The sequence below is a fragment of the Perna viridis genome, chromosome 8, assembly GCF_037379345.1.
Source record: "Perna viridis isolate PV_CMFRI_1.1 ecotype Kerala chromosome 8, ASM3737934v1, whole genome shotgun sequence".
NCBI lineage: Eukaryota > Metazoa > Mollusca > Bivalvia > Mytilida > Mytilidae > Perna > Perna viridis.
This window is the reverse complement of record NC_142452.1, coordinates 6,989,794-7,014,770: the sequence shown is the minus strand read 5'-3', so window position 1 is coordinate 7,014,770 and position 24,977 is coordinate 6,989,794. Positions and strand designations below refer to the sequence as shown.

Here is a 24,977-nt window from a genome sequence, read left to right as displayed (position 1 = left end):
CTACCTATAATCTCATAAGGTTTTCCTTCCTAGCTAAACATCAAAAGGTTTATAATGCGTCTAGCATTTGTAGACAACTTAAATATCGAAATCAAACGCCGTGACGGGTTTATTCGGGTAAATGGATAGGATTGAACAACGGTTACTGGTAAGAGGTTAGAGGTAAATTGTTTATTGTTTTGTTTATTGGCGTAAATAAGATTTAATTAAACTTGATATTTTATCAAATTTCTGTAAAGGGAACCTACATGTAAATGCATTAGAGCCTTATCGGGGTATGCCAATAGATTTATTTTTATTTCCTGCGGCGGTGTAAGAGATAGTTGCAGATTCTATGAGGGTTTACAAATCTGCAGACTCAGGCGACTGCTATACCAATTCTAATCGACCTAAATCATCAAAATCTGATAAAATAAACTTTATACAATGGTTTTAATACAACAACAATTCCCCAAGTTTGGGCCCATTTTCTGGAACGTTAGGGGTCACAAACCTAAAATGAAATAGGAACCCTTTTCAGTGGTTAGTACTTTGCTTGATATCGCAAAAGTCTGCAATTTAAAAAAAAAGTTTAGGTGAGGCTAAAACGCTTACCCAGATATTATAAAAGGTTCTATTGATTTATAGTAAAAGAGTAATCAAGGAAAAACAAGATTTGACCGGAAATCAAAATAATAAAGACTAGACAGGGAGGACAGACACACAAAACAACCAAGATAATGTGTCCAAAGAAACGAAGTAAATGAGCAACCCGAACTTTACTAAAAACTAGGATCATGGACCGCGTGCATCGGTACGGTAAGTGTCCTCTGCTTTTTTAAAAACATCCACCGAGTTCCTCATAAAACGTCACGCTCGGGTAGACGAAAGATGATTTGAAGTGAGAAGACGCGTTCTTTTTTGTCTAACTTGATTACAAATCTTGATAGGTTATGTTGAAAGTTGTATTAGCAGGATTACGATAAATTATCTCCTTCAATTGCGTCATTAAAAAAGTTAGAGGTAGTGCTTGGATACTGACATGTCAAGTATCAATATCGTAATATTAATTTCCAAATAAAAAAGGGGAGGTTTGTTCTCAAGGTCAGAGGAATTCTACATATCAGTACCCAAATAAAAAAAAGAGGGTGTCTGGGTTTGGTCAGAGGTGACTGAATAAAAGTATTCACTATCTAACCCTCTTCATCGTTGTATGAACGGAGCTTGTTCGTCACGAATTATTAAGACACGATATGCTTTACGTTATCATGTCTCCAAATGGATTTGAAATAATTACGTACATATCCCATAGGTGGCAACATTTGAATACAACCTCTGGCGTCTCAGAGGGGTATCCTTACAAAATTCTTTTTCAAATATCGTTCCTTGGTTGAAAAATACTCAGTTTCTTCTAAAACAATGAATAATAATTGATTTTTGTAAATTATTCTTTGTGCTGATACGACCACTGATTAACCATTATAGGAGCATGTAACTGCTGTTTAATCACCACCGGTACATTCACACCACAAATGAAGAGGTAGGTTTGGTGGGCTATAAAATGTAGATTTAACCCACCATTTCGTTTGAAATGCCTGTACCAAGTCAGGACCATTGCGGTTCTACCTGCTCCGGTGGTGTAAAATCTATTTTGGATTTGACCTTGAATATGGATCGAATTATACTCTGTCTGGTAATTATCCTTGGAATATATTATTTTGATTGCCGCTCGAATCTTGTTTCCCTAGATGACCCTTTATATTAATTTTGTTTTGCTTGCCAAAAGTTGTGAAAAGGTTTTTGATTGAACCTATTTAGGCAGTTGAATGACTTGAAAAAGAAAGAAATCTGTATTTGTAAGGAGTTTTGTGCAGTTTCAACAGTTTGAAATGCCAGTCCATGGTTGGAACTTTTGTAGTATTTGGGCTCTGCTTGAAACATGAGTCAAAAGTGTTTGTAAACAATGTCATTTTCCGAAAATTGAGTTATTTGAAAGATTTGTTTTTTGTGTGTTTTCACACTGTAAATTACGAATTCAATGGCGCAATATTTCATATACGTAGTAATCGAATTATCATTTTTACGGGGAATGTACCGAGAATGTACTTATATAGTTCATTGTTAGAAAAAAAATGTCTTTTTAAATAATAAATGCGTTACGATGTATGTCAACATTTTTTATAACAGAATTTAAAAAAAAAGAATCTAAGAATCAAAAGATTCAACCACTCCAAATTTTAACGAAGCGAGGCTGTGCGTGTTGTTGAGTGTCAAGGTTACGTGCCACTTCATAGAGCAGTAACAAATTAAAACATGTAACAGGCGACCAAAACATGAGATAAAACACTGTCTAGTTAATATTCACTGATCGTCGTGTGGTAAATAACACTTTTGTCTGCCTTATCTCGACACTAAATCTCAGTCTTATCTTGTACAAATTTGCTGAAACGCCAGTTCAGCATGGAGCTCAAGTTTGCAGTCTTTTTCTTGAGTATATCATGGTCTGTAAATGCTGATATGCTTGGCAGACCTTGTATCTGTGTTGTGGGAAAAGGTAAGTAGAATATTGTGGTTTTTATGACATTATTCGCGAATAAAACATTCTTGGTCTTAAATTTGTTTTTACACAAAGGGGATAATTCGTTAGACTTCGACTCTCAACAAATAAGATTTTTCACTTTTAACAAATACGGTTGACAATAATAAGAATAATGCAGTCTGGATTACTTGTCTAATTTCTTAACAAGTCGATAATATAAAGTAGATGCCCTTACTCAAAGGTTTATATTTGTAGATTCAAATGCCCCGTGTTTTACTACCCATGGGTTTACAGTCCATGAAAATGTCTACATAGCACAACTAAAGGACGAGTCGGTAATGAAGTTAAAAACAAACATCTATCTCACAAGACCAATGCTGATAATCTGTTATATAGATACAGAGCTACTCAATAACACACTTGTTTGAAATTGTATGATTATTATACATGTTTTTCTTATTTTTTTTTGTACAAGTAGCTAGATCTTAAAGTACATGTGGATTCTCGGTAATTTGTGCCTTTTGAAGTCACGGTATTGTGTTGTAAGCTTCTATATAATGATAAATGGATGATCGGTGCTTTTTGTGAATCAAAATACAAGTAAGTACATGTAGGTCCATATTAAGACATTACCAAATTATAAAGCAAACAACTATTATTACAATATGATTTTACCATGTAAACCCACAAGAACATATTATGTTTTATCTAGTTATCAGGTCCTGTCTCCACAAAAGTTGAAAATTACTGAAGTCTAAGAATATTCTTGACCTCCATGATAACTCCATGATAACTCCAATAGAAGTATTTGAAATTGATGTTACGAACAGTTACGAATGTTCTCAGACTAAAGTAAATTTTACAGTTTTGTGGCTCTGGGGCCTGATTTTTCATTCCTTTTTTTTTATTTTACAGATATTGTATCTTCCGGTAGATAGTATAACACTGCAGTATGGAAAAAACTGTGGAAGTATTATAGAAACAGACGTCAAGGGAACGGGTAATCTTGAACCTGTCAAATCTATAAAAAAAAACAACATTTTCACAGTTATTCTAAAGAATTGCATTTACCCGAAAAAGCGATAGTGAATCAGCTTCATATACATTTGTTGGAAAAATCCACCTGTTCAATATACATATAGTTTGACAACACAAAATAATGTTAAATAGATTGATTTTTAATTGAAATGACGGTTTTAAATATTTGAACAAATAAGAAATTGATTTTCGTGCAAGTGCAACCTTTTTTTTATGTTTATCAATATTTATATCTGAAAATCTGCCTTAAATAATGGGGCGAAATATAGAACCATTCAAAGAAAGAATAAAAAACTTTTTTCCAAAATTCGGAACATTTTTTTTCTTCAAAAATATCCCTCTCCCCCGCTAATTAATTGGTCGGTGCATAACTCAAAGCGACCTCAGACTGCGATACCGATTAATGTCTACAAATACTCGTATTAACATTTACAACACATAGATACTTGGGTCAGGACCGAGTTTATATACATATTTGTTTACTATCCACTGCATGCAGGCGATTATTGATAGTATATATTATAGAGAAGACTTTCTCTCTGTATCAGTAACTGCCGTGGATAGTTCAACTTTATTTAACACCACGATAACCGAAACCGGTAAATTTTTTTTTAATAAAGAAGGGGGAGGGCCGAGAAACTCGGTCACTTAAATAATAAATTAAGAAATAAAGCCTGATTTTTTTTTCTTTCAGACAAAAGATTCCTTATTCCCCATATTTTCAACATTGATATAGGGAAACACGGAGTGAGTGTTGACACTGCTCTTGGTGGCGTTGATGTTGGCTCACACGGAGTCAAGGTCGATACCCCATTGGGCGGACTAAATGTTAACGCCGGAAAAGGTGGTGTAAATGTCGGAGCTAATGTAGATGTCCCAGGTATTGGAAGTGTAGGTGGATCTGTAAATGTTGACCATGGTAAGGTCAGTGGAGGCGGAGAGGCCTCAGTTAATGTTCTCGGTGTTGGTGAAGTCGGTGGTCATATAGATGTAAATGAAAAGGAGAAGGTCAGTGGTGGTGGGGAAGTTGGTGTTGGTATTGGTAAATTTGGTCACGCTGGAGTCCACGTAGATGTTGCAAATGGTCATGTTAACACTGGTGTAGACGCTAGTGCTAATCTTGGGTCAGTCGGTAGTGTTGGAGGACAGATAAACATTGATCAAAATGGAAAAGTTTCTGGTAGCGCCAGTGGGCAAGCTCAAATAGGATCTCTCGGTCCAAGTGTAAGTGGCAATGTTAACATCGATCAAAATGGAAAAGTTTCTGGTAGCGCCAGTGGGCAAGCTCAAATAGGATCTCTCAGTCCAAGTGTAAATGGTAATGTTAACATCGATCAAAATGGAAAAGTTTCTGGTGGCCTAAGTGGGCAAGCTCAAATAGGATCTCTTAGGCCAAGTGGAAATGGTAATTTTAACATCAATCTAAATGGAAAACTTAGTGGATCTGTACGCGCTAATTTGAGTATTGTTGATGGAAATTTGAATATAAACTCTAGCAGCCAAATGTCTGGTAGTGGCAATGCACAACCAAATCTACATGTAGGCGGCCAGCAATCTGGACAAATAATTTACCAACCACATTCAGGACCCAGTTTGATATCCATTAATGGGACAAGAAGCGCATCACATCAGTTCCCTGCAAGTCTTGGAGTCGGCTCATCTGCAGGGCAAGTTGCACAGGATACCATATCCGCAAACGTCGTTGTTGGAAGCAGCAGAAAACAGAATGATAATAATGTGTTCAGTGAAAGCAGTGCTACAAGTGCAGGAGGCAGTGCTACGAGTGCAGGAGGCAGTGCTACGAGTGCAGGAGGCAGTGCTACGAGTCCAGGAGGATGTAAGTGTTACAACTAATCTATGTTTTACATATAAGAATCATTAATAATTCAATGATTTCTTCAGGGGAAAAACCGAATTGCCATGAGTAGTTAAAAGCACCCCTATTCGTATAGAAAACTTGAAGTTGCCCGAACAGGTCACTTGGAAAAAAATAAAAATCTGGTATTTGTATATTTTCAGATGAAGCCGAACAAAATTTTATTAAATTTAAAAGCCCAAGCCGAACACCATTCATATCAAGTTCTTCAATTAAAAGATTCTTTCTATCTTTCATTCAGAATCGGTACTAGAATCAAATAATGGGAGGGTGCATTGACTAGGGGAGCAACCATTTGGTTTATTTGATGGGAGAGGCTAGGATGAAATTTGAAATAAAAAGGCAGTATTGAAATGACAGAAAAAGCAGGACAGGACATACGAAAAAAAAAGCACGACCTGTATTTTCTCAAAATGAAAAGGCAGGATAGAATAGTCCACCCTAGCACCCCATAATTAGGGTTGATCTCCTTTTGGGCCGAGGTTAATTTGCTCCAGTAGTACTTTTGCAGTTTATTCTTTAAACTTCGTAGTTGAATTTCGCCAGAAAAATAAGAATCCATTTGATAAGAAATACAGATAAATTTGCAATTATGTTAATAATGTAAATATATATATGAAACAAATAAACACGGGCCCTCCTCAATTTACCCGAGCTTAGGTTATACTGGCGGAATTAATGTTTATTTAAAAGTTATTTTCCTTTATTTGACTCGATTTTCTTAATGTAGACTTCCGTTTTTTTCTGATCTACTGACCACCCTTTATACATACAATTTTTAATTTATTGTACTTACATTTAGTGAATACATTTATTGGTCAGCCCAATGGAGTCTAATTATTACGTATTGGATTGACCCAGACCTAATACTAGGTCATCAGTGGAGACACCTCGTTCTTGCCTTTTTCCGTGAACCTAATCAATAAAATGTAAAGTTCCTTTAGTACATCATTCTTCCTCGTTGTAGATGGCACATTCATAATATCGTCACACGAGGAAATTGAATAATGACATTGAATAGGGTGATGAGTTATCGTTTACTGTACTTAGATGAAATTCAAGACTATGTGACGAAAATGACTTTTAACACCTGCAAGAATTATGTTTGGAATTATCCAAAATATTCCGATCTGTGTTGTTCGCCGTAAACAGAAATTATACCAACGATAACCAAGGAAATTTTTATCATTGATAAGGAAAGCTATACCTTATTTCTTTGATTTATATTCCCTAGAATTCATATATACCAGCCACACCCATTGGACGTCTATAAATGCAACTATATAAAGAATAATCAAGGGAACTAAGGTTATAGCGGTAATCAAAAGAATGTAATCCAGGGACAAAGACCAGACATGGAAAAACAGACATACACAACAAAGAACATAAAGTAACTAAAATCATACATACCAATTATGATTATTAACAAAAGCAAGATCCTTTCAAGGTTTGCCTTCAAAATATTAATACTTAGCCAAAATAAAAAAGAATTGCATAAAATTTTATTTTCAACATTACGATTAGCTAAGAGACGGCTAACAGAAAATCTATTACATGTACTGTACTTGTTAACAGCTTTCTATCCAGGGCCCATTCATCAAACGATACATCCAAGGAGGAATGTGCAACATCCAGTGCGAGTCACTGATTGTATTATGTAAATATAAAATCAGCATAGTTATTTCTTACGGTTTATATGAATTTTGTGTTTGAAATATGTGGAACAATATTTTTTGAATATTTTCAGAAATGGTTCTGGCAGTTGGATTGCTGGCGAAGGGAACACCAAACGATTAAAAATGTTGTTGAACACATTGATGTATAATGTTGTTTTATAATTGATGTCCGTCTGAGGGAATGTTAATTGCAAGAGCCCATGTGCAGGGAAATGTCACGCCCTGTGCATGTAAAAGACCCCTCACATTAACCATTAAGTGTTTTCGTTGGGGCAAAATTTTCCATATCGGTTTAAGATTGAATTTTTCCTGTGACAATAGCATTCAGATACTATATTTCTTTCAGTTGATTGAAAAGTTGTTTAGAGCGTTAGCATTTAAAATAACATTTTGGTTAATTATGAGGTATTTCTTTCAGGTGTTGGGGTGGCAATTTTTTGCACCTAACTGGACGTAGAAAAGTTCAAATATTTATTACTTAAATACATTTGAAAGCTGAGACACTATTTAAATGTGATGTAGGTTTGTTTAAACTACGATATTCTAAAAAAAAAAATGACAATAACGGGTGATATAGAAGAAATTCTGCAATTCTGAAAAAATAACCTTTTTACGATTTTATAGTAATTGTTACCCCAAAGAGAAAATCTAAGCTCCTGAATTATCAGATATGTTGGGTTCATCATTCTCTTAATTATGAATGGGACAAAGACTAGAACATATGAAAAACTGTGCGCAATACTAATAAAATGATACCCCGCCCACTTCATGATCATGTTCAGCTATGGGAAATTGTTATCACACCATATGGTCAACAGAACTATACATATATTGTCAAACAGGAAATTGGTGTACATGTCGCACCGGTACATCAAATTAAATCCAACAACATAGAATATGTCCTTATGAATCCTTGTAAAATTAATTATTTTCACGCTTTCATATAATAAAATGTCTTCCTCAACATAAAATCCCAGCAACCCATCACCCCTACCCCCGCTCAAGAATTAAGAAAATGGAGTTACAAAATAAAAAAATGAATAATTAACGGGGAGCCACAAATCTCGCAATTTTGACCCTCCGCCCAAATTCATATATAGTATGGTATCAAGGAGTTAAAGCTGCATTAGCTGTCAAATTTGTTCAGTTTTGATTCTACTGAATTTTGCTGATTCAATGTGATAAGTCTGTAGTAATGCAATTGAAGCTTAATGTCGATTATACCTACAGAATATTGTGAAAACAACGTTTTTTTTTAAATTAGAGAAGATCGATAGGTCTGATCTAATTATTTTTCGCCATTACTTCCGAAGATTGCCGACAAGACATTCACCAGGATTAAAAATACTTTAACCTTGGTAAAAATAACAATAACGGATACACAGGTAAGCGTGTGTCTTGTTTTCATTTCATTTCATCCATATCTTGATTGGTTTTCGAATAAATAATGGCCACATTTGAGCCGCATTATATCACAATACGTAAATTTCAAAAGGATCCATGCGTTATATTTAAACTTTTTTATTTTATTGCTTCAGTCCGTCGGTCTTCCTTGCCGTTGAATAACCACTTTCGCTTTGCAATCAGATTTGTTATGAAGAAGGGACTCTTAAAACACATGCGCGCATTAAGGTCACCTGAAATCACATACATACGAACTTACCTAGGCCGATTTTTGTCTTGCAAGACAATAAATATATAGACACCTATTTCATGTATTTAATGCATTTTATTTGTTGATATCAATGAAATTGTACAAGAAAAGTACAATTTAGTAGACATCATTCAAAGTTAAGGTATATTTCAAAAGAAACAAACACTTACGAAAATGACAGCTATTGCAGCTTTAAATATATTAAACTCCGTGATGGAATGTTCATGTATTTAAATTTGGGAGAGAACAAAATTGCGAAAAATTGCCAAATTATCGCCAGAATTTCTAATAATGGTTAAAAACGATGAATTTTCATTTTTTTTGTTACAAAAAAATTACGATAGACCATGCAATGCGAAAGTATTTCGACTCGACTGTACAAACCCCAAATCAAACACACCCAATATCCAAATCGTCAAAGAAAAAAAAATTGTTGTTAAGTAATAACTATAATTGTCCTACAAGCCTCTGCTTAAAAAAAATGATATGTCTATAACAGATACAAAGAAAAAAAATTAAATTGTACATAAAGATTATTTGGGTGCACTACTCTATGTAACTAGTCGAACAATCCGCGGAAAGCAATTTCCGGTATGTTATCTCCGTAAAAAGACAAAATGTCCACGACCCTCTTGACTATCTAATATTAGAGTATGGTATCAAGGAGTTTAGGTGGTCTATGGGAGCATCGATCAAAAGGTATAAGAAATAAAATTATCAAAATATTTAACGTATTCACGAAAAAAGACAAGGTTTAAATTGGCGTATGGCAGCAGTCATTGTATTTACAAAATGGATGTCACTTTGAGGTACTGCATATAGTATTTGATTCTTGTATTTCTTGTCGCCTTTGTCTTCACGTGGTTTAAATTACCATATCCTCCGAATCCAGACCAAATTTGATAAGTTTCAGTTGATAATTCTTATGAGTAGCAACTTGCTATCAATCTGTAACCAGGGACTGGGGGTGTATATAGAGTCCCTGTCATATGAAACTTAATATGGGGTAGGCATTGCCTAAATCAGCAGGCACTGTGGGCTTTACCATACATGTACCGTCTGTGCGAGACTCGTAAAAATAATGATGGACATTACAAAGAGGGGGGGTCGACCCAGTGCAATATTTTTATTTATATTTAACCAGCAAGCGAAATCAATATTTCTATTTGAAAATCTGTCTTCTTAATTAATGGGGAGTCTTTTTTCAATAAATGAATAACTTTAACAATTTTTTCCCCAAAACTCTGACCCCCTACCCCACTTTCCCCTCACTCTCAAAATGGTCAATAACTTTATAGTATTTCGCATTACTTTACATTTTTTATCCTTAAGGGCATCTCTAGCAACATCCAGTTTTGTCCTGTCAGATCAATCTGTACAGTACTCCTACAATGTAAGAGGTTGGAATTCTGTTCCTCCATACCCCAACCTCTTACTTCCAAGCACCATATTGCATAACGCACGTTCCGCCGTTCTTTGAAATTGGCGGAATTAAAGTAAACTATTTACCATTTTAAACGTTTTATACAATTTCTTTACCATAATACGGTAGAAGGTGACTAAACTGAAGAAAAACATATGACCTACCTGATGAGAAAATCCAACAGTCCTGGAAATCCTTCGTAAATGCAGTTAAATTGAACTTCATATTTGGTTTTTAGCTTTTTGAGTGCGTAATTCCGGTTGATAAAATTACGAATTTTAAAATTTGCGAAACGAACATATCAAATTAACCAACGAATTGCCTTTACCAACTTTAAGTTCGTTTTGTCAAAAATATTTTGTATTCTGTAAAATTAGTGACCTAATTCAAAATTGCTGGTCATTTTGACAACTGTCTTCATTACAAATGTATTCTAGGTAACAAATATTTAGGATTTTACGTAAATAAAAGACTTAAAATATTTTAAAACAAATGTTAAGCTAATTCACATTTGCGGTGGCTTCCAACATGTCAGATGCTAGAGGTTAGGATGGCACCAATTCAGAAAGTAGCTTGCCAGACAACCTCTAGCATTGCTGGAGTATCTGTACAGATACCAGAAATATTACAGTTCTTTACAGATGGTGGGAATATTTTACACATATCATGTGACGTAAACAAAATTCAGACGACAGCTGCAAATTCCAAACAAGAAAATGATTGCCTTTCCTATCTTAGAAAAGCTATGCTTCGATTTTAATATTATTATCAGAGTTATGTTTTTTTCCGAGGCGGGTTAGGTTCTTGACAACAGCAGCAGTGGAACAGCGGAGATACACGTACGTACGTCCACGTGTTTCCCGAAGTTTTTTTTATAAACATAACATTCACTTCTTTAAATAAGTAAAACAAATTAGAAAAGGACTTGAAAACTCTCAGAAAAGATGAATTTATTTTTACTGAAACGTAATCTTAACCTGTATTTTTTTATTTGTTTGATTGAAGGAAATAATAAATTTTCTCCGTACGGACAGTCACTTTTTGTTACTTCCGGGACATGACTTTTTTTCGTTCGTATATTGGGGAACCTTAAGGGAAATGTAGAAAGTACACGTAATAATGGTAGAGCTCACACCACTTCGCAGCGCTTTCTACTAATGTAGAACATGAATACAGGCTATCAAGGGACTCCTGATTTTCTTAATTACTCCTAATTTTTCCTAAATTTGAGCACTTCCTGATTGTTTCCTAAATTTTCCAGTGAAACTCCTTTTAACTCCTGATTTTGAACTTTTGCACCTCAAAAAAAATTTGTTGAAATATTTACATATTTCAAAGTGTTGTACAAGTAAAACTGAATGTATATTGCAAAGAATGATATTGTGTATTCATTGGGTTGCTGTTTTACATTCAAATTGTGACTTTATATATCCTTTATTAAGTATTTTAATCAAAGTGTTTTAACTTCTTTCAAAGTGTTGCTTCTCAAATTGCTACATTTCTAGAAAGCTTTTACTTACATGTAGTGGGGTGGAAGGTGGCCATTTTCATGGAATTATGTATTATTACATTACTTTTTATGTTGAAAAATTCCTGATAACTTTCTGATTAAGAAAATTATTTCCTAATTTCATAATTTTTTTACTCAAAAAGTGCTTGACAGACTGCGAGAATTGTTAATTGGTTCCAGTCATATGGTACAGAAATTAAAGTACCTGTTAATTTTCAGGTTGTGATGTCTACTAACATATTTCAGATTTCAACTAATACTTAAGGCATTAAATTTAACATATGCTAAATTTTGTGGGAGTAATTAATTAATACAATGTGATAGGTAGAAGATGTTATATAATTATCAATTATGGACTTTTAATGAGGTCAGTATGTTACATATATATATGGAACAGTTTTAATATATTGACCTCAGACAAATATGTCATATATAAACCCATGTGAATAGATTGACAGTCATTGAATGCACCAGTCAATATATTCATAAGATATTGAGTGAGAAAAAGTCTGCTGATTATATATTACATAAGTAAAAAGTGCATTTTTGAAATGATATTGCATTTTGTGTTTTCGAAATCCTGCTTGGGTATGTCATTTTCACCTAAAAACAAATTTCATTCAAATCGGAGCACTTTGAAATTATAGTGGCAAAATTGGTTGCCAAGGCAACAGGAGACATTTAGTTTCTGTTTTTTTGATGCACAGTCTTGTTCAGGCATGTTTAACTCTACCACTGTATTTACAGGCTTTCAAGCGGGCCCTTTTTTTCCTAATTTTCCTTATTTTTCAAAAGCAGCCCTAATTTCCCTAATATAAGCAGAAGAATCCTAAAAAAGTTCTATTTTTGTTGAGAAATTCCTTATTTTTCAAATTTTTAAATTTTGAAATAGTAATTTCCCATTATATTGTTTGTATTAATGGAATCTAGCTTAGTATACTGTCAGAAAATGAATATTATGATCAAATAAACACCTCAGAAGACATTTTGGTGGTCATTAGCAGTCACAGCATTATTTGGACCCATACTAGTTCAACTTCTAATGGTCGAACTGGAATGCTGAATACAACTGTTGATTGCCACTAACATAATCTTCTTGGTTGGTAAATAGCTTTTATATTGTTGTCTTTATCCAGTGGTAAGTAACTTGTTTTTTCTTTTAGTGTTATAATTGAAAAAGAAAGAATGTCATCCCTTATTTTTGTGTTAAAAGCCCCCAAAAAATCCTAAATTTAGCCCTTATTTTTTACAAAAAGTCACTTGAAAGCCTGTTCTTAATTTAAGTTCCTGATCACCCAAGTCTCAAAGATATTGGGTTGTATCTGTATTTGTTTTCAGAAAATAATATCAATATATTAAAAGATAGAAACATAGCATCAATATAGGTATAAATAAAAACAGCTTTAGGTTTGTTTATTATCCTTTGAATTACATGGGCTTGATAACCAATGAAATTTGAACAATGCCACACCATTTGTTATATTAACAATTATGTGCTTGGGCAAAGCAAATGTTTTTTAATCATAAATACCGGTAGATGTTATATACATGTATGTAAAATTAAACATAAGCAAGCTATTTAGCACAGCTGCAAATATAATTGATATTTCTGAGGATCTTCTTAATTCTAGTCATTAGCAATTTATCTTGTCCTTTATTTTTTTTTTTAAATTTCAAATTTTCTTGGATGAAAATCCATTGAATTTAAAATTGATATCCAGATCTATGAAATTGTTACATGTAAACATAAATTTATCATTGTAAGGCCAGTCCTAATTTGTCCATATAATGGACATTCAATTATAAAGGTGCATTTCAATTTGCAGCTTCATATAAATGGCTTGTATTTTGTGTAAGCTTTCCATCTCTAGGTAAAGTCAATCAACTTTTATTTGTTGTAATGTTTTGTTACTTTATTAACTTTCAGTTGCATAAAACTTCATGAGAATAATTTGAAATTTCATATGCAGGCTTATTTTGATGAATTGTGCTGTGAGTAAGCATTTAATTAAATGACACAGTATATTCTAAACTCACAATGTTAACTTCAAATGTATGAAAACAGGTTTGATAGAAATTTGTGGAGTATTTAAATCCTTGTTTATAATAAATTAATTATAAATAAGTTTTATTTAGTAATATATACATTGTAAAATAAGAAAGCTCTGGTGACCTCTTGACTGATATACTGCCTGGGATTGTTTATATCAAACTTTTTTGTATATTTTTCAGAATTAAAGCATTTATTAGAGGCAGAGAGATAGGCAATCAGGTAGGTAGAATTAGGCTTTCTAGAGCGTCTACATGCACTCCTGCAGTGTAACTAAAATATAGATCAACATAAATGTTGGTAAAGAAGAAATTAGTTTTTAAAAGAAAACTGATATTATAAATAATTCAATGTGTTCATGGATGTGTGTACTAAGTCAGGTCAAAATAAGTTTTTAACTATGACAAATTGCAACAGAAAATATTTTGATTAAAACAGATAGAATTTTGTCCCATATATACACAGGAAAAACTCTAAATAAATCCAAGTTGCTGAAAACTCATGTTAAGGATTTCAAGATTTACATAGGAAAGAGAAGATAACTCCATAAAAATATTTTTTTTTTGGTCAGATTTTTGTTCCATTTTTATCTATTATCAATGGGAAGTATGGTACAATGATTGATTTTTTTCTTATTGACTATTTCACATATTATACTGCCCAGGATAATAACACATTTGAAGTATAATGGTTGTATCTAAATTTTTAGATATTTATTAATTACAGAAATACTTATTTTCCGGCTATTTTATCATCTGATTTTTTATATTGATATTGTCTATATTTTCAAACTATTTATTCTCAGTTTTGCCTTTGTTAATAGGGTCTTTTAACCACAAAAGTAGAATATTTACATCATCATTACTGGTAATTGGCATTCTTGAACTTCATTATCTTGAAAAGTGAGTAAATGGTTAATCATTTTGTATATCTAGGTTGTTTTTTTATAAAAGATGTGAAACTCTTTTCATAAGTTGTAGATTATCCACTAATAAATGCTCAAAATTCTACCATTGCTATATTTTATTTATCAGATAAGGCACAATAATGATTTTGTATCAAACTGAATTTTTTCAGCCACTTTAACAAAGTTAGCTCCCCTTTCAAATATCTATTGTCATAGAAAAATTAAAACACTTATTTTGAAGTTTCAGGTTGTTAAATTTTGTTAAATTTTTTTCTGTGATTATTTGGGTCATAAGGTCATAGAGTAAAATTAAAATATATTATGTTATAATTTGTTTAGATTAAGGGTAAAATTTTGCTTGATTGACTTGACTATACAGGCATATCAGATAACAAAATAATATAATTGGAACAGTTTTGAATTCAGATACATTTTGTAGAAAAGGCTTAAAATCAACAAACAGTGTTCTATGATTTTTCAGAAAGTGAGCTTTCTTCGGGAAAAATCCATATAAAATCAACTTTCCCACAGTCAAGGACTGCTTTCCTAACAAAACAAATCCTTACAGAATATGAAATGTTTTAGGCTAGACAACAGGCACATGAGAGGGATATGAAGCTTCTAGAAATTAAATTTCAACAGATGAAGGCAGTCAAATTACATAATTACAGAAATTAAATTTCAACAGATGAAGCTGAAGGCAGCCAAACTACATAAAAACGGATGGATAGGTCATTCAGAAGGCAAAAGGTGCATCAAAGGCTTTGATAAAATGGGTACAGAGAGACGGACAAAAGGATGAACTCCCTTCTTAATATAACAATAATACACTGGATACTACTGGTAACATCAGACCTAAATGGGCAAGCAAACAGGTAGGTTATTGTTATCATTCAGCATACAATAGGCAAGCACTTTAACGGCAAGTTATCTTTATGAATTTACATTGTAACTAAATGGTCCAACAACCAATTAGTCATTGTTGTGATTAAACCTAACTCTATAGGATAGAGGGGTATACTGTTTTATTCTCTGTCTACATTTTTTTGGGATAAAGAATCAAATAGAGGTTAACTTAAAAAAAAAACCAAAAATAGGTAAACTGAAAAAAAGAACACTAGTAAACTGTGAAAAAGACAAATAGAAGTAAACTGAGAAAAAGTAAACACATGGAGGTGTTAAAGAAACAAATAGAGATACATTGAATAAACAATAAGGATTAAATTGAAGAAACAAATAGAGGTTAATGTTAGTAACAAATAAAGGAAAATTGATATTTGATTGAAGTTTCTTTAATTGACAGTGTCAAAAAAAACCTTAATCAAGAAATAATGTACTTTGAAATTGTTCAAGAATTTTGTTGACAAACATCAGACTTGTAAGACTTTTAAAAGTATAACACTCTCATCTTTTGATTGCAGATGTTGTTACGTGGTATTAACTGCTGTCTGTCAGTTCATCATGACCATCATCATCACTTAATGAAAACTATAAAAAAGAAAAACAGTAATTTAACGAAAAATTAACTTTTCACTATTCCCCCCCCTCCCCCCCCTTTTGCAAAATATTAATTTAGGCAAGACCATTAAGCCGATGTGAAAAATTGAAATCTTGCAGTTTTGAAATAGAACTGGACCATTCCTTTTTTCATTCAAGTTAAGGCTTGTCCTTGACCTATATGGAATTTCACATATAGCTTAGCTTGATATTTATATGCATGCATGGAGCCTGATAGTACTTGTCAACAGGTGCTTGCAAAGTAGGACACCTGCTAATGGTATTATTCTGTTTAGCCTAGCTGCTAAAAAATTCAAAGATATGAAGGGTGTGCATGTAACATATTTTATGAAATGTTCTGTGAGATTTCATATCATACATGTACATGTACATTTGTATTTGTCATATCTGATTGTAACTACTAAAAACATTTCTATGTTATTGATAAATAAATGCTAATGTATGGAGAAGTTTGGCTATAGCTAATTTTAAGCTGAACTTGTACAATTACTGAAGTTATATGATGTGTGAAGGTGTATGCCACATGCCAAGACTGAGTCTTGTGACTGTATACATCATCAGTATGTTACTCACAGGGTAAAGTATGAAGCTGTGGCAACCAAATGGGTTACGTTACACAACTTGGCTTCACTTTGTCAAGTTTAGCTTGAAATGGGATGTACCTAAAATTCTTCATACATTGCCTTGTTTTTAACAATCACTATTGCCATCACTTGGCGTCCGTTGTTGTTATCATCGTCTGTTGTGGTTAACAATTTTTCAAAACTCTTCTTCTCTGGCTATTTGACCAGTTGGAACCTAACTTGGTATGAATGTTTCTTGGGGGTATCCTGCATAGAACTGGTGTGGGGATATTTGATCTGTTTAAAACATGGCCACGTTTACTAAAAATAGAACATAGGGGACAGAGAGCAGTAGTTCGCATTACCAAAGCCGTAAGTTTTAGCCTAATTCTGATAGAGTGAAGTGTTCAGCATGAAAAGATCTGTTTTAGGTTAAATTTTCATTCTAATCTGTTAAGCCATGTTGGAGTTATTGCCTTATTTTGACTTTTTTTCCAATTTTAAATGTCATTTCTTTCAAAAATCTTCTCTAACACTTCTTGACCATTTGCAACCATACTTGGTATGAATGTTCCTTGTGGTATCCTGCATAGAGCTAATGTGGAGATTTTGATCCATTGAAAAACACGGCCACCATTACAAAAAATAGAACATAGGGGTCGGGTAGTAGTTTTTCGCATATTAAATCTCCAAAACCGTTAAGTTTAGCTAAATTCTGCACCATGAAAACTGATTCGATCAATGTGTCATAGTTTTCCTTTCCTCTTTCATCTACCCCCGACTCGACTATTTATGAGCAACTCGGCAGGTGTTTCTAGAAAAGCAGAGGACGCTTACCCTACCGGTGCACCTGGTCCATGCTCCCAGTTTTTAGTGGAGTCCTAGTTGCTCATTTACTTTTGTTACTTTGCGTGTATTATTTTATTTACTTCATGTTCTTTATTGTGTTAGTCTGTTTTCCATGTCTGGTCTTTGTCCCTGGATTACATTCTTTTGATTACCACTAGAATCTTGATTCCCTTGATTACTCTTTCAGTTGCTGAAATGATCCTTATTATAAGGCCTACAAAAGTCTTCATGGGATCAAAGTTGTCAGATGTCTCTTTGTAAGAGTTGTTGCCCTTCAAAAGTTAAAAATGACATTTTATGATCCTTATAGTCCTACCAAAGTCTTTTTGAGTCAAAATTGTTGGATAACTCCATGTAAAATTTATAATATTGCCCTTGAAAGACAAAATTTAACAAGGTGAGCGATTCTGGCTCCTAGGAGCCTCGTGTTTCATTCCTTTTTAGGATAGGGCTCACATGATATGAAATATGCAGAAAGTATTTCATGAAATATGAAACCTGCACAACCACATGTACATGAAGTACTTATTGTTAGCCAGTTCTAGAAATAATATCATCTTGGCATTAAATGCAAACACAATAGACATCTTTATACTAAATCTTTCTTTGCAAGCATCTATACACAAGATAAGTTGACCTCGTACATGTATAGTAGTATCAGATTCCATATAATGGCTTAAGATAGATTTGATGGATCTCATATATGATTTAATTGGTATGGAAGTGATATATTTGTGTGTATTGGACATTAAGCTAAATGTAATGTGGAACCTGGGAGATAATCTGACTTACAACAGGTGATATGATTAACTTCCTGATGAAATGTCTTTATTTGGTATGTATAGTTAACTTGGTAGAACTTTCTGTGTAATGTCAAGTTATATATACTAATTACTAATCAAGTGATTGTCATTCAAACAAGGGATGACCAAGTCTTTGTTTAAATTTTTTAGGAATTTAACGTTAAAGCATCACATATGTACATGTAGATGTGCGTCAAGTGGCTCAAAAAGGAGATAATCCAACTTAAGGGTTTCACATATTGAAGCCTTACCACCACATATCCTCCTAAACTCCTCAAAGGAATTTGTTGAAACTTTATAGGAAGGTTGGGCATCATATGTATATGTGCATGAAAAAATGTAATTACTGATTGGCAGTATAAAGGTATAGTGATCATAATGTTCTAGCCAGCACTCCTCTGAAACCACTAAATGAAATATTGCATATTATGCTTTCACTTTCAGGCTTTTACAGATTTTGATGTTTTTAGACGTGGAATATATCAGTGACACACATATAGCTGGTGCAAGTAGATGTGCATAAAGCAAGAAAACTTACATTGAAAGCTTGCAAAGGGAGATAATCAAACTTTCATGTTTCCCACTTTACAGCCTATACTCCCCCAAAAGCCATTATATGGAATTTGTTGAAACTTTACAGGGATAGATTATGCTATGGAATTTTGTTGAAACTTTACAGGGAAAGAATAAGCTATGGAATTTGATTGAAACTTTACAGGGATAGATAATGCTATGGAATTTTGTTGAAACAGGGATTTCAAGTTTTGTCTTACTCAAGATGGGTACCATTTGTGAGCTTTCTCATAATAGTTTACATAAACATGTATGTGGGTCTGCATGTTACATATATCATGAAATGTTTTGTGAAGGTTTCATACTTGGAAAGTCTGATTATGAATACCATTGAAGTAATGGACATGTCAGAAGCAAGCATTTTCAGCACATAAGTACATTAGCTAAGATAATGAATGATTTTTCTATTTTTTTTTTTTCAGAATAAAATTAAAGTTGTTGCTTTAAAGATAACATCCAACATAAACTCATTGATAAAAGACCTGTTCCACAGTCCACCATCCTACAAAACTGCCATAATTCCCTCTTGGAAACCTTTGGTAGTAAGTATGATTTTATTGACAAGTTAGGATATCAGTACAAAGAAACTTATCAGTAAATGTACCCCTGATTAAAAATCGGGAAGTTTGCAAGGAATATTGTGTCAAATAGTTTGTATGAACAGATTTTCATTTTTAGTCTGAATCTGTACTTCCCTCCTTCCTTTTGCTATGCAGATATGTTCCCAACTCTTATCCTCCTACATAACTGATTGGAATGGAATGAAAAATTCACAGGGGGTTAAGTTTATGAGCAATTCAGAGCTAGATGTATTGATTAAGAGTGACTGACGGTGGCATTTGCATTATGATGTTACAGGTGAAATTCTTGGATTGTCATAAGACAAAGTACTAATGCTAACAATTTTTCTAGTTTTCCTTTACCATCGATTTCTAAGTGTAGATGAAGATATGAGGCTGACTTCACAGTCTGTAGTATCCATTATCTCAAGTTTCCTCCCAAATATATGAACTACTTCGTAGTTGTTGAATACAAAAAGCTAAATGAAAGGGAGGAATATTCAGTATTTATCATATGATGTCTTCATTAAATGATTATACATTGAATTTTTATCTGCGAATCCTAAATATTTTACAATTTTGTGTTATTTACTTGTTCTTTACCTTTCAGTACTTACAGAGTTACATGCCCTTACCACCAGCAGAGGAAAATGATAACCTTAGTAGTAATGAAGAACCAAAATTCCAGTTTTCTACAGTAGAATTTCTTATGTTAGCTTTTCATCAGTTAGGGAGGAAGTTGCCAGGATTCTTGGCTGATGAAGTGAATGCTGATCGACTTAATATATATTTTTGAAGTATAATGACCTCTCCTTTAACAGTAGGATACAAATGGGATCAGTATTTAATTTAACCTCTCAGGGGAACTGTCAGAAGGGCCGACTCAAAGACAGTTCTAAAAGTGTCGTAGAACATTACTAAAGCCAACTTTTCTGACAGTTCTGCGAGCAGAATCGGCTCTACGAGAAAAGTTCTTCTTGTATAGCCGGCTCTGCTAGAGCTGTCAGAAGAGCTGGCTCTAGAACTGTCTAAGAACTGTCCTAAATCCGTCGGACTGGTTTTTTTTGACAGTTTTGTGAGAGGTTAGAACTGATCTCATCTGTACTTATCTTGCAAATGTGTATTGTGTGTTTGTATTGTTCTTTTAAATCTATTTCATGTACATGTTAACAAAATGAAAACAACTGCAGTATACATGCACATTTAATTGGTAATTGCTTCGAACTTTAAACATTTGTTTATTAATACATGCAGATGAATTTGGCGTAAGGAAGCTGTTCTACATAAATACCATTATACTTCTATTCCTAGTTACATGTATCCACACAATATCAGGACTCCTGTGTCCACTTGTGTTACAGGTCCCAAGGACATGACACAGGAGCCCCGATATTGTGAGAATGACTAGGCATATCCCTACCTTTGTGAGTATGCTACCTACAGAGCCTTATCTAAAAAAAAACTACTCCCTCACCCCCCCCCCCCCACCACACACACACACTGCATTTTTCCATTGAGCAAAATGATTATAGCATTAACTTTAATTGACGAAGAACTAGCAGTGTATTTTGTAAGATGAGGTATCATCCCTGCATGTACATACTCAAGGCTATATCGACACGGTCGGAAAGCGGAAATTATATATATAGGTGGCCATTAACTTTTGTAAATTTTGGTGTTTAATTCAGTTTTATTATTATTTTGGTTTTTTTTTTTTTTTGGAGTAAATTTCCGGATCTCGATTTTTGGATTTAAACGGACTGTGTAATTCTAAATAATGATAGATCATCGTTTTATGGTCTTGATAGTTTTGTACACTTTAAAAAGTTTTATTTGCAAAGTAGTTTTTACTTCCTGCAATGTGAGTCCATATGGGCCCAATTTTGCACCAAATTAACACAATTTTCAAACGAAATGGGTCCAACTTCGTGACCCCCCCCCCCCCACCAACAGCGATCATATACCACCGCGGGTCACTTAGGTTCATGTGCTTTGGTTATTACTTGCAGCTGGAGCTTGAAACGCACCCCCATTCATATGTTTGTCTGCAAGAAAATGAGTCCCATTCATAAATATATTTTTCAGCACGAAATACGTACACATTCATATTTTCTACCATTTTTGTACCTGACATCATTTTGAATTAAGATAACATGAATAAAAACAAAGGTCTGCAGGAGATTGCAGAAAGGGCACATAACTGCTAAATCTTTAGATCAAATCTTTAATTTATCTATTCGTCACCTTATCTACTAAGTGTTTGCCCATGGCTAATAGTTCCAGCAGACACTAATTGAAGATTGATTGGTGTTAAATGGAAAGTTTGTCCTAGCAATAAATTATACATTAATATTATAGAAATATGGCACATTGATATAGTATAGCTTGGAGATAAAGGAAACGAACAATTCATGACCCAGTCATATATTTCAACTCTAGAAAAAACATGCAGACCCATTCCTGCTGCACGTCTGTATATACTGGTGTATAGGAAGTGCCCCATTACAGTACATTTTCAATTTTCATATAGTAAGTTTAGTAAATGTCTATATCGCACAAAGAGACCACCGTTCATCACTTACTTCAAAACTACTAGCGTAACAGTCTTGTGGTAACTATTAAATTAAAACCAGAAACAATATAAAAAACGGAAAAGTGAACAGATATGAAAATGTCAGCACTTCTAAAGCTCATATCACCATCAAAATTAACCTGAAAATTATAGGGCACGTGTAGCAACTACAGCAGACACATGTGCAAACTTGAATACATGCAGTCAAAATAGTGAAACGAATTGAGGAACTTGAGTGAAAAATGTTAGCCGAACCTCAAATAAACCATCCCGTATGACCCAATAAACAGTTGCTCTATTCAAATATACATAGCATGAACCTTGTTAACCATGGTGTGGATTCTTGTTGAAATAGCATAAAATTTATGGTAAAATTTCATGGAGTTCGATACATCAACTTCGCTTCGGGGACATCATTTTCAGTCAGTGTAACTTGATGGAACGAACTACTTGCTGCCATTCTTTTTTTAACTTTTTATTTTTTTATTCAATAAGATTCATATATACATAACAGACAGTTTAAACTACATGAAGAACATCACATGTTGTTTACTTAAACCGCATCATTCTGTACATTCTAACAACCGGCTTAATAATGAGATATATGCTTTATCCTATTGGGTTTATTAAAAATACAGTAAATTAGAGGTGAAAAAAGGAATAATTTGATCTGAAAAAAAAAGTCTGGCTGAATATTTACAACATTGGGATCATTAGGTTGCATTCAAAAATCTATATGAGTTCCAAATTTTTTCAAAATTCTTCACACGTTTGTTTTCCGCAGCTATCATTTTTTCAATATTATGCATATACTTCATTTTTTCTAACATTCCTTGCACATGTAATGGTTTATTATAACACTTCATACTGTAAATATAATGTTTCATCCAAAGAATAATATTTTGTGGATCACCTTTACAACATTGTTTAATATTGCCAAACAAAAATACGATTTTAGTGAATGCTATGCTTATACCGTTATGAAGGAGCCATTGATCAATTTCTTCAATAAAATCCTGTACGTGTTCACATTCCCATAACAAATGTTCAATAGTTTCTATTCCTGAATTACAGAAAGAACAAAATGGAGAGGAGGCATTGTCAACTATATTGATAAATTTGTTGGTTGTCAAAATCCTCTGATTAATTCTGTACTGGAGCCAATGCAGTTTTGTGTTTTGTGTAACGACAAATGGAAGTTAATTAAAAACTTTCCAATTCTCAGTATCTACATTTAAAATTGTGCTCCACTTGGTGTTCCCTGTAGACGTACAATCATTTCTATTTAAAATACAATACATATCTCTGGAGCCCTTCTGACTCTTTAATATAGTTTTCACATGTGATGGAATGAAAGGAGATGCTAGTTTGTAGCTTTCCTTTGTAAACTGCTTACTTATCTTTGATGTCAGAGACATGATACTATTGTATTTCATTATATTCAAATTTACATCAAAAATATTTTGTAATTCGTCGTGTTTCAAAAAAGAATCATCTTCTCTAACCAAATCATTAACATAACGAATACCTCCATCAAGCCAATTCTTATAAAGAATTGAAGCCAATTCTTATAAAGAATTGGTCATTGTCCAACTTTAAACAAATTATTCACCCAAAGAGGTCTGGCTAAAAAATATTCCCATTTTTTATCTTTCTCTCTCTGCATTACCATTTCCCATGACAACATAACATCTCGCCAAAAAGCATTTTTAATATTTTCTCTTAAATGAGATATATATGCTGATCCACAGGTGAACAATTTTTCTTTGTCTACCTGTGATAAGAAAATATTTTGCCAATTTCCTTCATTTCTAAAAAGTCTCCTTATCCATGTACATTTCATGGCTTGAATAAAAGCATTTACATTGATCATCTTAAGGCCTCCTTCTTCATAGCATTTTTGTAATACATCTTTCTTAACTTTATGAACAGGTGAATTCCACACAAATGTATAAAAAATGTCGTTTATATTTTTCACCATATCATCCTTGGGTTTGGAAGTGACATTATAAAATGATTCAAAATTGGTAACAAAAGTGTTTTAACAACTGTTATTCTACCAATTACTGTGATATTTCGTTTTGACCACTGGTTTATTATACTTTTGATCTTTGATACTTTCATCATACTTTTGTTTTATCATCTTATCCAGGTCGACCTCAAAATTAACACCTAATAATTTGAAAGATGTAACTCCACAAGAAAGATTTTTCTCTCTACATAAAACCTCCTTAGAATACTTTTTGCTCCCAATCCAAACAACTTGAGTTTTTGCAAAGTTGATGTTAAGTCCCGAAATCTGGCCAAACCAATCAAGTTCATGTAATGCCTGGTTCAAAGAATCTTCCGAACCATCTAAAAGTAAAGATGTATCGTCTGCAAATTGGGACAATTTATGTTCAACCTGGATGACTTTGATTCCCTTTATGTCATTGTTCTTTCTAATTTTCACACCCAAAATTTCAGCACATAAGATAAATAAGTATGGTGACAAGGGGTCCCCTTGTCTAAGGCCCGTTCAATTAAGAAAAACTGAAAGATTCCCACCCTGAATAACAGCGGAGTTTATGTTATTGTATAAAACTTCTGTCCATTTTATAATAGAATCCCCAAAGTTAAAGAACTTTTTTTCAAAAATCTCCAGGAAATGGAATCAAAAGCCTTTTCAAAATCGATTAATAATAAAAGGCCAGGTATATCATTTTCTTCACTATGTTGCATAATGTCATAAATAAGTCTAATATTCTCCCCAATATATCTTCCACTGATAAATCCAGTCTGATCAGTATGTATAAGATTACTCAAAACAGTAAAAATCTCATAGCTAAAGCATCAGAACAAATCTTGTATACTGTGTTCAATAAAGATATTGGTCTCCAATTCTTTA

General features: G+C 33.3%; 1 protein-coding gene and 2 long non-coding RNA genes across 9 annotated transcripts in view; 2 read left to right on the top strand and 1 right to left on the bottom strand.

The window, feature by feature from the left end:
• Positions 1 to 2,377: 2,377 nt before the first annotated feature.
• LOC148609136 (uncharacterized) lies at positions 2,378 to 7,246 on the top strand. Its single transcript, XM_088541547.1, has 5 exons — positions 2,378 to 2,533; positions 2,774 to 2,853; positions 3,434 to 3,518; positions 4,251 to 5,393; positions 7,180 to 7,246. Coding segments are annotated over exons 1-5 (1,404 nt in total). The 5' UTR covers positions 2,378 to 2,439; the 3' UTR covers positions 7,182 to 7,246.
• Positions 7,247 to 9,054: 1,808 nt separating this feature from the next.
• LOC148609135 (uncharacterized) lies at positions 9,055 to 22,078 on the top strand. 3 transcript variants are annotated; one of them, XR_015914475.1, is made up of 7 exons: positions 9,055 to 9,461; positions 13,928 to 13,967; positions 14,569 to 14,647; positions 15,134 to 15,527; positions 16,074 to 16,158; positions 19,381 to 19,500; positions 20,129 to 22,078. It is a non-coding gene; the product is annotated as an uncharacterized LOC148609135 (long non-coding RNA). The 3 variants fall into 3 exon arrangements; XR_015914476.1 differs by having other exon boundaries at positions 9,056 to 9,461; positions 15,238 to 15,527; XR_015914477.1 differs by lacking the exon at positions 14,569 to 14,647 and having other exon boundaries at positions 9,056 to 9,461.
• Positions 15,937 to 24,977, bottom strand: part of LOC148609134 (uncharacterized) — a 26,719-nt gene continuing 17,678 nt past the window's right edge. For 2 of the 5 annotated variants that reach the window (XR_015914471.1, XR_015914470.1), the window contains one exon: positions 15,938 to 16,140. This is a non-coding gene — a long non-coding RNA (uncharacterized LOC148609134). Of the gene's footprint in view, positions 16,141 to 24,977 lie in introns of all 5 variants that reach the window. The other 3 variants (XR_015914474.1, XR_015914473.1, XR_015914472.1) reach the window with 3 other exon arrangements.